Source organism: Pungitius pungitius, chromosome 11 (assembly GCF_949316345.1).
Source record: "Pungitius pungitius chromosome 11, fPunPun2.1, whole genome shotgun sequence".
Lineage (NCBI taxonomy): Eukaryota > Metazoa > Chordata > Actinopteri > Perciformes > Gasterosteidae > Pungitius > Pungitius pungitius.
In genome coordinates, this window is record NC_084910.1 from 13,390,303 (window position 1) to 13,406,960 (window position 16,658).

The 16,658-nt window shown below is 46.4% G+C and overlaps 1 protein-coding gene across 1 annotated transcript in view; it reads right to left on the reverse strand.

Moving 5' to 3' along the window:
* si:ch73-22o12.1 (nectin-2) overlaps nucleotides 1-16,658 on the reverse strand; it is a 49,931-nt gene that overhangs the window by 20,600 nt on the left and 12,673 nt on the right. Inside the window, exons 2-6 of the mRNA XM_037453394.2 lie at nucleotides 3,275-3,384; nucleotides 2,417-2,666; nucleotides 1,274-1,567; nucleotides 1,018-1,135; nucleotides 251-399 (exon numbers count right to left, since the gene is read on the reverse strand). Coding sequence (XP_037309291.2) covers nucleotides 251-399; nucleotides 1,018-1,135; nucleotides 1,274-1,567; nucleotides 2,417-2,666; nucleotides 3,275-3,384 — 921 coding nt within the window. The remainder of the gene's footprint in view (nucleotides 1-250; nucleotides 400-1,017; nucleotides 1,136-1,273; nucleotides 1,568-2,416; nucleotides 2,667-3,274; nucleotides 3,385-16,658) is intronic.

Sequence of the window (16,658 nt, forward strand, 5' to 3'; positions counted from 1 at the left end):
TTACACGAATGGATGGAGTTGTGATCTCGGAAGTGATTTTAATGGTAATTCATCACAGACAAGTACGGTTTTACTTGTGTCAAGCACACGCTGCTTTAATGAAAGCAGGTTTTCAAGTGTATTTTTAAATGCCATCTGACCTACATCTTGGGAGCGGTTTATGCACACGCATATATACGTGCACACATGTATCTCTATGCTTTCGTGTTCACTTGTTGCAGCGTCTGATGGTTTGTGTGCTCAAACTCACCTCTGACAACAACCGAGACCTGGTCCCTGCCGGTTCCGATGCGGTTGCTGACCTCACAGACAAAAGTGGTGTTGACAGAGTCGTCCACTTTCAACACCTTCAGCTCGTTGTTGGTGATCTGCACCATGGACGGCATCTCTCCTGACATGCTGGTGGCACACGCGCATGGCAGCATGAGAAAGACAAAAAGGACAAAACAGAAATTTAAAAAAAAGGTAGAGGACTGATGTTTGTTTAACTCCGGGCTCAATGGAGAGCATGGAGATAGAGAGAAAAAGACTGTATAGGTCATCTAATTATCTAATGATCGGCAGTGCGAAACCAATCAGTACCCCCTTCACACAGGGAAGGAAAATACGACGCATACAGGGGGAAAAACCTTTGGATCCGGGCCCAAAAGCTCATCACTCCTATTTTTGAGTAACAGACGTTCCGTTTGTGTCGTTATTCTTTTATATTTCTTGCATTAATAGCAGAAAATACCAAAATGAACGGGAAAAGAGGGCACCATATTGTGCTTCTCAATACGCGAGGGTTAAATCTCGAGTCGCCGACTCCATTATGAGAAATTATACTCCTATCTCCATAATCAGAGCGCGGTGCTGTAGTGGCAATAATACAAAGTGCTGATTATAGCTCCGTGGACCTGGAAATAAAGAGTAAGGAAGATTAAGCGGCAAAGAGATAAGATAAAAAGGAAGAAAGAAACACTGGGAAAGGCATAAGGAGCAGGACATAAAGGAGGTGAAGGATGTGCGGATACTTACGTCTTCCACTCGGTGGTCATTGGAGGAGGGTTTCCGTGAGCCTGGCAGGTGAGCACCCTATTTGTGCGACCCACATACCAATTGTTGTCATAACCAACTATTGTCACCTCGGGGGGGTCTGAGGTGAAAGGCAGAAGTAAGGAGAAAATGACAATGAACTCAATTAGTCAGCTATTAGAAGAGTAAATACAGCAAACAATTTCATAGAATAGATGTAGTGCTGTGCGTGCGTGTGCGTGCGTGCGTGGCGTCTTACACTGAACTGCTAGCTTCAACACAAAGCTCTCTGGTTTGACCTGCGTCCTGTGCACCACCACGCAACTGAGGTCTTTCCCGTTGTCTGCCGCTGTGGGAACCATGCGGTACTCGCTGGTCACAGTCATCGTGTTGTCGGCACCCGGCTTGGTCAGCGTAGTCGCGTTGCCGTTGGCAGCGGTCACCCAGGAGATCTCTGCGGCGGGGCGGCCGTCGACTGACTCGCAGCGAGCCACAACGACCGGTGTGCTGCCTGCTAGCACTGTCACGATGGAGGCCGAGTTCTGAGGCTTAGCTGATGGATGGATGACAAGTATGTAGAATTAGATCAAATAGGACTAATCAGGGAAAGTTAATGTGCACCATTATCTATAAACAATTTCAGTCGAAAGCAAATCCAAAAACTTACATTGATCAACACTTAGAAGCACCGGTGCAACATTAAATCTTCGTTAAGTCTCCCTACATTTCTTTAACCTATTCCCCTCTCTATCACCATCACCCGCCAGGGTTTATGAACAATTGGAAAATAATTTGCATAAACAAATTCTAAATCACTACATGATCACAGTCGTGCCTCAACCTCCACTCCTCCTCCTCCTCCTTCTCCTCCTTTAATCTCCCTCCGTAATATGAGTGTTGTATCGGGGGGTGGGGGAGGAGATGACAGCAGGCATGACAAGCAGCCGGATCAATATGGTGCCTTTGGGGAGGCACGATGCGTTGGAGAGTGAAGAGAGGAGCAGAGGCACTGGAGGCCAAGGTTGGACACACGGTTCCATTGCATTACCAGGACACAATTGATCTGACAATATCACTTATAATAGCAATTAAGCCCCACTGGACATGCTTTTAACCCGCTTGCTACCTCTGCGGGTGGAAGAGAGCTAGAGAGTGGTAGGCGGAGGCTACTTTGCAAAGCTGCAACAGCTTCAACGCACCTTGAATCAACAGGTGTAACACTGCAGGAGACCATGAGAGGTAGGAAACTATAGGTACTTGGCAAGAAAAGCCAATTCATTGTCAACGGTAGTTTTGGACATTCGGCCAATTCTCTAGTTATACATAGTTTTGACTGAACAACATTCATGCTGTGAAAGTTGTACATACATACACACTACATTGATTACGTTAGGGACCTTACCCAGCATGACCAGGTACGTGATGCCTTGCTCGTTGCCTCTGGGGTAGGTGGCGTACTCGCAGATGTACTTCCCCTCGTCGGTCATCCTCACATCGGTTATCGCGATGGAGGGACTTTCCATGCTTGAAGGACTGGGACTGAAGCTGACTCTGCCCTTCACGGGCGAGTCGGGGTAATTGGGATCGAAGCTGGGGTGAAACACAGCGATGTTGATCCGCTCTCCGTCCTTGGGCTCGTAGATCCACGTGACCTGTGGCAAAGGGGCACCGGGTCAGCGGTCAGGGTTGATACAGTGACTGGGGAACAACAGCAGGCCTCATTTATCATAGCATTGATAAATGACACAGCAAAGCATTTTAAGACAACATCCATTTTGTTTTCTGTAAACTCCATGGGGCCATGTATACTGCTGCATCACAATCAAGTGGAGCAGGTATGAATATGGATGGGACGCTTTCTGGGGAAGCACTCAATCTTAGAAAGAACCAAACAGTTGTGAAATTCCCTTGGAATGCAACCAAGAGTTTATGTTACCATATTCAATCCCTAAGGCTAAAGTAGTTAGAATTGTTTGTTTAAAGAAATAAAATATGAAGTCTAAATGTGATGAAAAACAATTACCAGTCTTAGGGATCTTTATTATCCCTTTATGTCTAGTCAAATATTACATAGTGTATCCGTCTAATGACCAATATGTTCGCTTCGACTGTAAAAGCAATTGTGGTCTCTCGCAATTTCAAGCACTTGCACTGTGTTTTTATTAAAATTTCATACCACAAGCCCAGTTGAGAGGTGTATGTAGAAGGAAGTGATCCAATCCTAACTTAAACAAAAACAAAATGGTATAAAAGGTCTGACCATTGTGAGCTGAGTCCCAGTAGCATCTGTGAAGGCGCAGCGCAGGTTGACAGTCTGGCCAGGATACGACGACACCTCTCGTTCCACCTTCACTCGCTGACCCGACGCCCCTGGGAGACGCAGAGAAACAGAAGGGGAAACATTAATGTCCGTCTGCCTGAATCTAGCAGAGGAGACAAGGAAAGGGAGCCGAGGAATCCTGTTGGTACACAGTCTCCTGATAAATGAGGACAGTGTTGAAGTGTCTGGTACAACAGAGGACAGCATTAGTGAACCCAGGCAAGTAGGCCAGGAGTCTGGTATCTCTATGTGTGTGTGCAACAAAAAAAAGGGATATGTGCTTTAACACAGACAAAAAGAGGAAATCCAGTTCCCTTTTGGGACGCAAAAGGCCATAAATCATCCGGATGGGTAATGCTTCTCTGTAGGCTGCCATTTGCTGTGCCGACACATTCCTGCGTTACAGGAAAGAATTAAAATAAATATGCTTTTCTTAGTGCGTCGTGTCCATGGGTATGCGAGAAACGAGGGAGCTTTTAAAATGATACTCTGTCCACGTTTACGTGTGTGTGCGCGCGTTTGCATGTGTGTAATCCAGGTCTCCGTGAAAATGTAATTACTTGTATGAGTAAGCGCGCATTAGTGTATGTCAGCAAGATGGCACCTGTTTTAAGTAAGAGTGGATTACCTGCGGAACCTCAAATGTCTGCAGCCAGTGTGTCTGTGTGTGTGTGTGTGTGTATGCCGGTGTGCTGTAGATGTGTCTAGCAGCAAGCTACACACATGCAACAGCACCAAAGAAACCATTTCCCCTAAAGACAAACAATTACTTGCAAAACTAGTTCCACCAGTTTGTGCTGAGCCAAAGCAGTTGCGAGACTAATATGATCTGAACAGCTGATGGGGCGTGCGCACAGGCACACACACAAAACCTTGACGAGCGATAAACACCACACCTTCTCCACTCTGGGGAGATCTGAGTCATCAATATAGCGGAGGAGAAAAAGGGTGAAAGGAGGAAAAAGACTGAGTGGGTAAGTGAAGGAAAACAGGCCTTTCCTAGAATAACACCAGCTCTCACAGGGCCAGCCCAATTTACAACCATGAAACAACCCCCTTGTAGGCCACAGAGGAACCACTGGACAACCACTAAACAGCCCGCGGGGGCAGAACACAGCCTTATTGGGCTGAAGAGGAACAGCTCGCGCTTTTTTCTCTTTGATAATGACACAAGCATATCTGTGTGAGTGGAAGCACAACAGCATGTACACAAGCCTCATGACAGTTTTAATGTTATTTTCCTGACATGTGATCTTTAAAATGTCTCGAGCACTTAAAGACTAAGCTTCAACCCTCTGTCTATCCACCTGAGCTAGTCTGACTACGGATCAGAAGCTGCACAGTTACCACACGATGCAGCAGGGCAAAGGGAAAAGGGGATGAAGGGTTATTGAAAACCCTTGATTACTTACTAGGCTTGCCTCAGTGTATGGACCAAAGTTAGGTCCTTACACAACGTAGGACTGGAGGTTTGTTACTCTGCCTCAAGTCTCACTTGTTTGCACATGTGCAAATCCCCCCCACCCCCCCCACACAGAGCTGGTCCTGTTGTCTATCATTCTGAGGGGAGCCGGCGCGGGTCGGCTCCTGCCATGGCTCAGATGAGAGACGGGCTGGCCTTATGAGAGTGTACTGCCCCAGGGAAATGAATATTACACACAAGACATACAAAGACTTGCACATCTTCATCCTCCACAACAGTGCCCAAATCCCAGCCCTGCAGTGTCAGAGACTGTCATTAGAAGAGCAGACAAAGAAAAAGTCAGCGGGTGCACGCGTGTGCGTGTACCGACACAACAAGCTTTTGCTGGTATTTGAAATAGTAATATCCAGCATAAATATTTAGAGCGCATTGGCCATATTAAACATAAGAGAGGGAGGGAGAGAGGAGGAGGAGGAGGAGGAGGGGGGAGACAAGAACTAAGGGAATTAAAGAATAAAAGACGGTTCAAGGGTAAGCCCGAGAGGAGCGGGGGAGCGTCAGAGGGGGGAGACGCAGGGAGAGAAAGAGGGTTGGGGAGGAGAGTAGTAACAGAAGCCTTGTGTCACCGCTGCTCTACTTGACAGTAGCTTAGCTGCCTGCAGGTGACACAAAGACGACCACCAAACGCACATGAAACACACAAACGCATGCGCACGCAAACGGCCCTCTTCAACATCCTCAAGTGGTCCGATGTCACCATTCAAAGGACTGTCACCCCTCATTATGTCTTTAAGAAGCACATGATGTCCATGCAGACGCACGCACACACACACACACACACATTAGGCTGCGACCATCTTGACATATTAACACAGTCCTCTCTGATCCCCTCCCTGGTCACCCTGACATTTCCATATTTCCTACCATCTGTCTGAGAAGAGGAACTTAATAAGGAAAGAAGGAGGTGAGGCGGGAAGGATGAAAGGAGGTGAGGAGAGAAGGATGAAACAAGGAGACGAGGGACAGCCTGGGAATGCCAAAGTGATGGAGCATGTGGGAGAGTGGAATGGGGGGGCGTGGGGGAGGGAGGTGTACTGAAAGTGGGGATGAAAGTGGGTGAAGAGAACACTGTGCCAGGAATAGAAAATGAAAGAGGAAGTGCAAAGACGAAGGGCTGAGAGAAGAGGATCTCAAAAACGAGACAATGTGGGCTATAAACAAGGTTAATAGGAGACAGCTGAGGGACAAAAGAGACATTTAGAAGAGAGGAATAAGAAGTCTGAGGGAAAGAACAAAATACACCAATGGGTAAACTAAAATGGAGAAGTGGGGGGTTGGTACAGTTTGGAGAAGAACCAAAAGAGACGAAACAGGAGGTGTGGAGCAGGGTACACTCCACACCTCACCTTGTGAGAAACATGTGGCTGCGAATGGAGGGAGGAAGAAAATGGACAGAAGTAGCCAGAGGAGGTGAAAGAAAAAAAAATGGAGGAAACGCTCAAAAAAAAAGAAAGAAGAAGAATCGAAATGTTCTCTGCCGCGCATATGAGCCAGCCGAGGCTTATAAAGCGAACGCACGCTTATCGGCCTGTGTCCGCCTGCCGCGCTGCACGGCTGGCTGACTCCGGCGCCTAACGGCACTCATGTCCTCTGCCTGATCCCCGCTATAGTGGTGAAAAGCACAACGTCAGGGGGCGAGGGAGGGCAGGCCATCACCTAAAACATCCAATGGCCTTCAGGGCTCACTGACTCTGGGCCATTTCATCAAGTTAGTGGCTCTGCACCGTCAGGTGGGCTAGAATGAAGCTTTGCCCCATTCTGTGTTCTTAAAGATTTCTCCAAAATCTGTGTGAGCGTGTGCGCACATTTGAAAGAGCACAAGAGAAACCGATACGAGTTTGTTGTTTTCCTTGGCTTTTGCACTGCGGACTCAATAAGCATTTTGGGCTTCCATTTTTCCCCCGAGGCCTGCGTGAATTTCTCCATTATCATCTTGTTGTCATTGTTGTGCTCTGCCGTCTCTACTCCTGAACAATAGCTATGATACAGTGCGGTGTTGTCCTGATGGGCTGCTGCTTTTTTGTAATGGAATAAGAGTGAATCCCATATTTCAAGCTTGATGACTTCGACGTGCTGCGTATCTGACCCAAAGGGGCCACTTATGATGTTGGGACGATACTGCGAGCTACACTTTGGTCTGACTTCACGATCATTTCTTTGGTGGCTGAGTGAATTCTGATGAACACATTTTTAAATCACGTGCACACTTTGCTTTCTCACTTTCTCTTTGGGTGTACATGGAGAAATCATCTTTTTATGCATCTGGAGGGATATATATATATATATATATATATATATATATATATATATATATATATATATATATGTATATATATATGCCACGTTTAATGTAAGAAAACGCCAAATAAAACGCCTCTTTGAATGTTAACTCCGCCCACCGAGAGAATCCATCCCAACAGTTTCTTTCTCATTTTTTCAATGCTACAGGTTCTATTGCGGAAGTGTGCGCGTGTGTTTGTGTGCAGGCACAAGTGGTTTCTAAATGACTCAGCTGCCAAAATACCAGCTTTTTGTAGCTGCTGTGCAATTTAGTTCTTGGGGGATTTTTGAGACACTGGCACAGAGAAACCGATTCAATTCCACAATAATTACTGGGGTTGTAGCTTTGTACGGTGCAACTGGTAAGAATTGGGACAGTGACACATTTTCGGTTGCCTTCACTCCAGCGAATGGACCTGAGATGAACGTACTAACTTTGCCCATTGAGGATGTTGACTTCCAATTAGTTCAGTTCCGGAGTAGAATTTTGAACAATGCAGCAGGGCCGTGACAACACTTCCTGTTTTCTAAACACTTCACTATGAAAAAGGAGCTAGGAATGTACCGACTACAGTTTAATTTTCAAAAGTCTGTTGTTCCCATACACAAACCAGAGTAGCCTTTACAGAAACAGCTTGTGACCTCTATAAATCTTGAATAATTCAGGTCCCCTTGTTACTATGGTCACTGTAATACTTCGGTCCTGACCGACTTCGTTTTGAACAGTTACTTCCTTTGTGTAGCTTTAGAAATTCAAGCAGAGACGGTTAAAAGATGTGACTCATTTTAAATCAGACACTCAAGTTAAAATGGAGTCCCGGTGTAACTGGGTTTCCTGTGTGACGTTGTGTCCTCCACACACACACACACACGACACACGTGACCTGTTCAAACTGCCACTGGAATCCACGGTTAGCCTGAAAGTCTGAAACCACAGCGACCTGAACCAGCGGCCGGCTGCAGCTACCCGACACCGCTGTAGCGGCGGCTCCTCTGACCTTCACACGCGCCCGAATGTGAACGTGCATGCAACCGCTCATGTGCACGCACAGACACAGACACACATGTAGATGCGGAAACTTTAGTATGCATGGAGCAGAGTGGGAATGCAGCTTAGCTTTGACAGGCGAGGCAGTTTGACAAGCCAAGAATAAAACGTATGAAGACTTGTGATACGCCTTCTTATTGACCTTTGCATTGGGGACCTCTATGAGGGGCCAATTGATATCGCATGAGAAGTCTACATTTGGAAGTAGGCAGTGCTTATGACATCCTATTAGAATTCATCCATGCGGTAGGATTTACCAGTGGGAGCAATCAAGCCGAAGCCCCTCTGTTTGATAAAAGGAGCACACTTTAAAAAGCAGCCAAGGCCATTGTGGGAGATCTGCGCCACAGATGTTCAATGGGCTCGGAAACGTAAAGAGACACACTCGTTAAAGAGCTTTCTATTACACAGAGATTGCATGCAGACAGCAGGTAAAATAAAACACAGAAAAATAGAGCCTGTGATGCAACAGGAGCAAAAAAAAAAAAGGTGCAAGAAGGGAGAGCTATGCTTCACTTTGTTCAGTGACATGATGAAATATTTGATAACTCACCCTGAGAAGTGTGGAGAAAGAAGGGAAATCAGAGGGAGAAATGAGGAAGGGAGGCAGAAATGTAACAGAAGGGGAACGAAGGAGAAATAAGGGTTTGGAGGGAGGGACATCGAGGAGACATGAACAGGCTTCAAAGTGCCAAGGAGAAATTAACAGCTGGAGGAAGAATCTGAAAAGGGAGGTGTGTGTGTGTGTGTGTGTGTGTCCGTAAACCCACTTGCATGAGAAGACCGATACATATTCTTGTTTAGCTGCCTGTTAATGACAAATATGCCGTAAGACTAAATCAAATATCAATTGGAAAACTAAGCATTTGCCAATTGAATTAAGTGCATCATCTTAATAAAATAAAAAAACCAACAGGGGAAAGTAAAATACTCTTAAGAGAGACCGTTTCACACTCTTGGAACAGTGAACATGTCAGCTTCAAATGCCAAACCCTTACTTGTACGAAGCTGGACCATGACCTTTGTCTTGCCGCAATACTATACATCCATACAGGATGTACGAGTTGGAAGGTAACAGGAAACTGACAAAATGGAGGAATGCACAATGGGATCTCCCAGTAATTTAACTGCAGGGGCCCAGACACAAAACTACATAAATAGCCTTTGCATCTATCTCTCTGTGGGGCCACTCCACTCATCTTTCATCCTCAGTTATGGACATTCCACAAAATGATCATTTCAGGTCTGTTAAGCTCTGGCTTCCGGTATAAGGCAGAAATTCTGTTTGCTTGAATGAAATTGGGAGAACAGGAGCGATACTTAAACTTTATATATGGTTTCTTTACCAAAGTGTAACACAGCTCGCTACAAATTAACCTTACAACCAACAACATGCACAATATGCTCAATCATTTAGGATGTGCCGAGCTAAGGGAAAACCATGCTTTCAGTGTGAAAAAATGGTGAGTGTGTGTTCATACAAAACACATTTCCGCACGTACATCTATTCCGTAAAGTATAACTATGCTCAGAAACACACAATCGGGCGCGCACACACACACACACACACACACACACACACAGGGTGGAGAGCCACTCTTCTCCACTGGGTGAATAATTCATACCCTGTAAGAACGAGAGCAGTGTGCTCTCCTCCTCCTCCTCCCATCTTTTCATTATTGATAAACACCAACATTCACACTGTACCTGACCCAGGAGGGAGAAGGAAATGGGATAGAGAGAGTCAAACATAAAAGAGTGCGATAAAGAAGGACGGCGGGACATGAAGGGACGCAGCGGCTGTGTGAAGCAGAAAGTGTGTGTAAAAGTGGGCAAAGAAAAGAAAAGGGCCGTGTCGCCATCGTCTGGTACCAAGGTTGCGTTTAGGGTCAGTAAAGTCTCGCTTGTAACGGGCAGTTTACTGCGGACGGAAAGGACACAGCTCTCTCGAGCCAAACTAATAACTGCTGCTTCTATGCTGCCGCGCTGCCGCTATTGCTCCGACCCACTGAATAAGTGACTGAATAACTTACTGGCTGGATGGCTGACAGACCCCCGGCTCCCCTGCGGCTCCCGGCTCTGCTTTGTCTGCCCGGCACATCATTCTACCTCCACCGCACTCGCCTTCTCTCTCTCGGCGTCGCACAACTCCCCCCCCCCCCCTCCTCCTCTATGCCACAGCCATGTCCTGTCTTTTCATTTTGGAATAAATCCTTTTTATCCCTGTGGCTTATTCTGCTCTTCCTTGACTACTTAAAAAAAAAAATTTTTTTTTTTACACAGTTCCTTTTTGTCTGACTTCTTTATTCTAGCCCTGTGTGCCATCACTCCTCATGGTAATTGAACCCGGCATGTTATTTTAGCCCTTCGTGTCAGTTTGGGGTTTTACTGCCGTGTGACAGATCTGCAGTACGTGCTAGAGCATGAAATTTAAATCTTAAGACTTGAGAAAACATTTGTTTTTTTTAGACAGGTCTCAGGTCAGAGTGGGAAATATCTTGATCCATTTAAAATGGTGCAAGGTTATGCCTTGCACCTCTCCACCAGGTATGGAAAAAAAACTTGCCAAAACCACCTTCACACTTCACTCTTTGAATGACTTTGGAAGAGTGTGTGAAGTGTGTTTGTCTGTATTCAAATCAACGTCTCACTTTGGAAATTGCTGAATTAAAAGGATCAGGCTAAGTCAAAATATCAGGAGAGCAAATCTGGAGAGCATTGCCAAATACTTTAAAAAATGTTTAAGGCAGGCTGTGTATGTCTTTCTTTCCATCCATCATTTCCTGTATATGTGTGCATGCATGCCTTCATCCGCCCCTTGGTGTGGCAGATGTTAACATAATGTGATAATGCGTCCTATTTTTGCTTCCCTAACAACACTTGGATGCGAGTCTACCGAGGTGTCACAGAGGATATTTCAAGCTGGGTGTGATCCTACACCGAATTAAAAACAGAGCCGCCTGTTGAAGTGAAAGGAATTCCATGGCAACCCCGCCTTCGGAGTCAAACGCAGCTGTATCAGGGTCTTTTTCGACGCCAACGCTCACCTCAACATAACCTTGGAGGTGTGGCGGCTTCATTTCCCAGCTTCTATTCCCCACATTGAGGGCCGTCGCCCAGCCCGCCCAATGGTCAACAACGCTGTCCACGCGCAGCTCATTCACAGTCAACCAATCCAATTCAATTCATACTGCACATTGAAAGGATTAACATGCGGAGCAGTGATACGAGGGAGACGGCATTTAGCACAGTCGATCTGTCAGGAGCATCACAGCGGCGCGTTAGCAAATTAATGTCGGCCATATGGAAGACAGAAGGTCAGGCTCCACAAGCAAACAAACACGGGAGGTGCGTAATAATATTATGACAAACTCACGAGTGTGTCCGTCAAAAACAGCCAGCTGGGTGGAATTGCTGACAGCTACTCAGTGTAGGAGCACCAAAAAGAGGTCTGCAGGGGACGATTTCAGGACAGAGTTTTGTTCCAAAATATGACACTCACCAGTAAAATCACTGTGTATGGTCTTGCAAACGTTTTACTAACATTGGAGCAAAAGCGATGATTCATAATGCAGCGTATATTGCTCAAATGTCTTACTTGTTCATAGCTGTTCATCAGTCTACCTCCATTTTGAAAACTACCCAGCCATGCAATACTTCTAAAATGACATTTTCTTTTAACTTAAAGAGCTCATCACTGAGGTTTGGAGATGGTAGCCATTGGTAAACATCAGGCTGGTAGGCAGGATGTGGGAAAAAAAAAAAAACTAAAAAGATACAAACAATAGATCAGTGAAGCAATTACAAGCAGAAAGAATCCTCACCCAGTGTGTTACAGCCGCCTCAGTTTCCTCCCCGCAGGTCTGCAGCGAGCTGCGAGGGCGGAGGTGAAGAGCCTTTTGTCTTCAAGTCTCAATAGGAGGTAAGATTAAACTTTTCACTTCAACAAGTGAAAAGGAGGGAGGGGCAGACACGTGGTTTGGACTGCGGATTCTATAAAACGATGCAGCAGGGGAGTAGCAGGAGGGACGGATGAGGCTGCTCTCTGGTCCTCCCTCCGGCTGAACGTCAAGATCAACTTTGAGTATTCTGTGAAGGACAGTCACTGTGACAACTTGCCTTGGCAACATGGCGCATGGTTTTTGGTGCTGGCGGCTGGGTGATTGACTGAAAGACTAACAGACGTCCAGCTGAAGGAGACGGATCAGAAGAGGGAGTTGTGCATAGCTCGTATTCTCAAAAACTGCACACCAGTACATAAAAACTGAAAAAAATGTACATACGTCTTATAAATAAATGGCAAAGAATATATATATATATATATATATATATATATATATATACACCATAATTTCAGCAATGGGAGTCTTTGCGAGCATCATTCACTCTACACCGTGTTTACATACCACCTTAAATGATTGATTCTTGTCTCTAGGGCGTGATGAAAGTCGTGGATTTTCTAAATATTTTTTTTATTAAGTATCCTTCAGAACTAGGAAAAGCACTCAACTGATAACATGTATGATCATCATTTACTTCCTGCAGTAATTTGTTAATGACGTAATGTTTTCATTTTGTAAAATGTTATGTTTGTTGATTCTGAAATGAATTCTTCATCCCCATTAATGATTAGTAGAGCTGAAAGAATTAGTTGGCCCTAAGATAATCAGACCATCAACTGTTTTGATTAACTACATATTATATATATATCAGTTATTTGAGCTTAAAAGCCAAACACGTACTATGTGGATTTGGACCCTTGAGCTTAATCAAAATCGGAGACAAGAAGACCCGTCTCCGGCAAATTTCGCTGGTTTATTTTTTTAAATGAATAATTATTAAATAGTGTTCCCTGAACATTTTAAAAGAAACAACCACTAAGATCGGTAACTTCCAAAAGAAGATGGATCTTAGTTCCTGGGTCGAGAATAAACTGCTCGCTGTACCCTAACAGCTTTACTTGAGGCAAACAGTAACCGATCGAATTTCCCCTCAACAGTACAAACCCCGGTTTAGCCTGTAATGGCTCGACAATCACAATTATGCTGCCATTGATCTGACTGCGATTGAAGCTCCTTGCTCCAGTTTAAAAAAGGGAGGAAACACGAGATGCCCCCGTCGGGTCGTCACTACACTGGGTAGGAGCCGCTTTTTGTTTACCATCTACACCCTGAAGGCAGAGAGGCCGATGGAGGATTGGGAAGAGAGGGATGGATGAATGGATGAATGGATGGATGGGGGCATGAACAGACCAGAACTGGCCCCCGCCATGCTCCAGTGGCCAGCTTCAAGGACAGACGGGTCCTCCGATATCACAGCTTCTGTGTAATTAGACAGCGCTCTTTCATGCACCAAAGAATTGCTCCTATTTGTGACATTAAACGCGGTACAGATACCCCTGCTGTGCTTTGCCGTAGAGCCCGACGCAAAAAGGGGAGCAAAGGGGGATTTGTACAAATTTAATTACATTCATAATTTGCCCATCGTCAGCTGTAATCACTCGAGGGTTAAGTTAAGTAAATCCACTTCTACGCTATCCGCCGATGCCCTGCGTTACTTCGTGAGCAGTGCAACGTCTGCTTTTATGGGGGGGATTTTAAATGACTCAAAGTGAAAGGGAAGAATAACAACCGTACTCTTCCTAATCCCAGTGCTTTTGGTTTTGGTTTGGAGCACTGCAGCTCACATGTTTGTGTGTTCCTGTATGATACTGTGTCTCCGAGGCCCCCCTGCAGGGTCCCCGAAAGGCAGGGGGGAAGCCTGCCGCTGCGTGCATCTCAGTGCGGCTGTTTTTCCGCTCTTTGTGTGTCGGGTGCCCCTTGCAGCCAAACCGTGGCCCAGCCATGCAGGCAGTCTACTCGACAGAGAGGGAGAGGAGAGACGCAGATCAAACACGAGCCAACTAATCACAGACGCCGACTAATTAGCGCAGGCCTCAATGGGGAGCCAGGAATGAGTGATGAATCCCTCTCATGAATTTCCCAATAACGCTGTGCGGTATGCCAACAGGAGCGCTCGCCGGTCACACAGAGGAAGGACCGGCGAGGGTAAAGTGCAAAAAGAGCCATCGGGGATCTGGCCTTGTAATCTCATCATCCGAGAGGGCAAAGTGACGCTCGATATTCCTTATCGGTGTTTCAGTCACGTGCACAGAGCACACGTCGCTGTCAATACCTCTCTCCCTCTCACACACACCCACATTACACAGGCTTAAGTTTTATCTCATCATCCTCAAATTAGACTTCACGCAGCGTTTTCCATTAAGGGATTTTTGGTGCGATTAAATCCCGAGTGCGGTGATATTCCAGCCTCCAGAGCGCAGCACAGGTTGGCGTCCCTGTGCTCGGGCTCCGAGGTGCTGATTAGCAGGCGGATCTGCCACGCTGATCCCAGATTTCCACAAGATCAGAGGCCGCGCTGTGAGCGTGACAGCCGCGGCTGCAGCAGCCAATTACGGGCGTGGCACGCGCGCGCACGCACGCTTATGTACACACTGCCACACCGGCGCACTACGCCCCGTCCAGAAAAATAGGTTTCCCCAGGCTGAAGTCATCAAAGTGACATGACCACCCCCCCCCCTCCCGCTTCTCTACCTCTTCACTTCTAATCTCAGACATAAGGGCACCTGTCAGAGAATGCTCAGTTCGCCAGCCAGCCAATACGGGCAGAAACGGAGGCTGAGAGCCCGAAAGAACCATGTAAATAAGCGCGGGGCGAAAGCCGAAATAAATGCCCACACTTCATCTTCAATCATGTGTCCAAGTCCCGATTTGCCTCCATGAATCTAAATGACAAGCTAGACATAAATATTCTTATTCTAGCTTCGTGACAGGCTTTGAATAATATTGTGTCATTAGGTGAAGGAACAACAATACAAATTATTTTGCATTTCTCTCATTTGGCCAGATTTATGTTTGAACAATACCCTCCCTCTGCCCTCTGTAGGGAGGACGTCAGTGGCTGGCTATCGTTTCTCACGACTACAGACATTCCAGACGTATTATGACTAAAATCCTAATGGGCTTTGAACGCTAACAGCTGCATCAGGGAGGCCGGAAAGTGAAACAAATTGGTGAGGCTGGTCAGATAAGACAGCAGATCTGGGAATTCAAATATGAAACGAAGCTGAAGCTTAGCAATTTACAATTAAGTAATGGCGTAGCATGGAACAAAGACGCACATCTAAATAACAACCTAGTAGATATTGGAGGGAGGAAATGAGATTTTATATTATATATATATATATATATATATATATATATATGGGAGGGGGCATACTGTGTATGACTGCAGAGCAACAGCTGCTCAGCATCACATCTGCTCCAAGTGGAGTCATCAGCGAACAGACAGACTGGAACCAACCCACTAAGGCAAGCCCCAGGGGAAGCGAGGGGTGGACAGAGTGGAAGGGAGAAAGGGAGGCAAGGCAACAAGAGGATGAGAAGGATGCAATTAAAGAGGGGGAAAAAAGGAAATGGCGCAGCACTAAGCAAAGAAATTTTGCAACCCGTTACAAAAATGGAGGTGATGGATTAGGGCGGGTCGCTTGGTGGATGATTTTACAGGAAACAGGAAACACACAAATCACATGTCGTCCCTTTTTCTTCTCCTTCAACCACCCCTCCTCACCCCTGCACTGACATCCTTCCTCTGTCGTTGTTCCCCATTCCCCTTCTTTCTCTTCAGTGAGACTAACAGAACAAGAGACGCCTGTGAGAGTAAAGATGAAAGGCCTGTGAGGGAGGTGTGTGTTGGGTGCGAGATGAATGAATGACCCCTCTCATCCCCCACTGGGGCCGTTCTGCCCTTAAAAATTAAATACATACAGCACAAAAGGGTGTAGTTGCCGTGTTTATTCTCCCTCGTATCGAGTTCGCATGGTAGAAAATGAGACGCGCCCAACATGTCTCTAACAAGGCTCCCTCAGCATGAATGTCATCTTTAGCGGAGTTTTGTTTCCCGTGGTGCACACCTTCAGGCCCCGGGAGGAGTGTGGGAGTGTGGAGGGAGGGGGGGGGACCCCCTGAGAAGTACACATTGTTCACTCAGGATCGAGGCCGCTGGCAGCGAAGGGGCGCCCCAGTAGCGGTGTGAGCAATGTCATTTGGCACCAAATGAAGGAGAAAGAGTAAAGCGGTTTATTTGGCCCGGGCGTGCCGGACAAAGCTCAGTTTGTTTCCTCTAGCTCGCCATCTCCTTCCCTCCCTCCCCGCTGCTCAAGAGAACAATCTACCGGCGCAGCATGCGCCCTCCAAAATATTTACCCACCCACCATTGGCGGAACACAAAAGGACATTTTCTTGCACTCACTGATGTCGGCCATTAAAAAACAAAACGTCCACCCGCTTGGACTTGCACCTGCACTGTATCGACCGTAGGAGGGAAGGAGAGAGGGAGGGAAGGGGGGGGGGGGGGTATAGTCACCCCGTTGAGCCTGCTGCAGGGAGTGTGTATCTGCGCCGCACACCCATCCGACGCAATACCTCTGACACCGTCTTAACACCTTTTTCCTG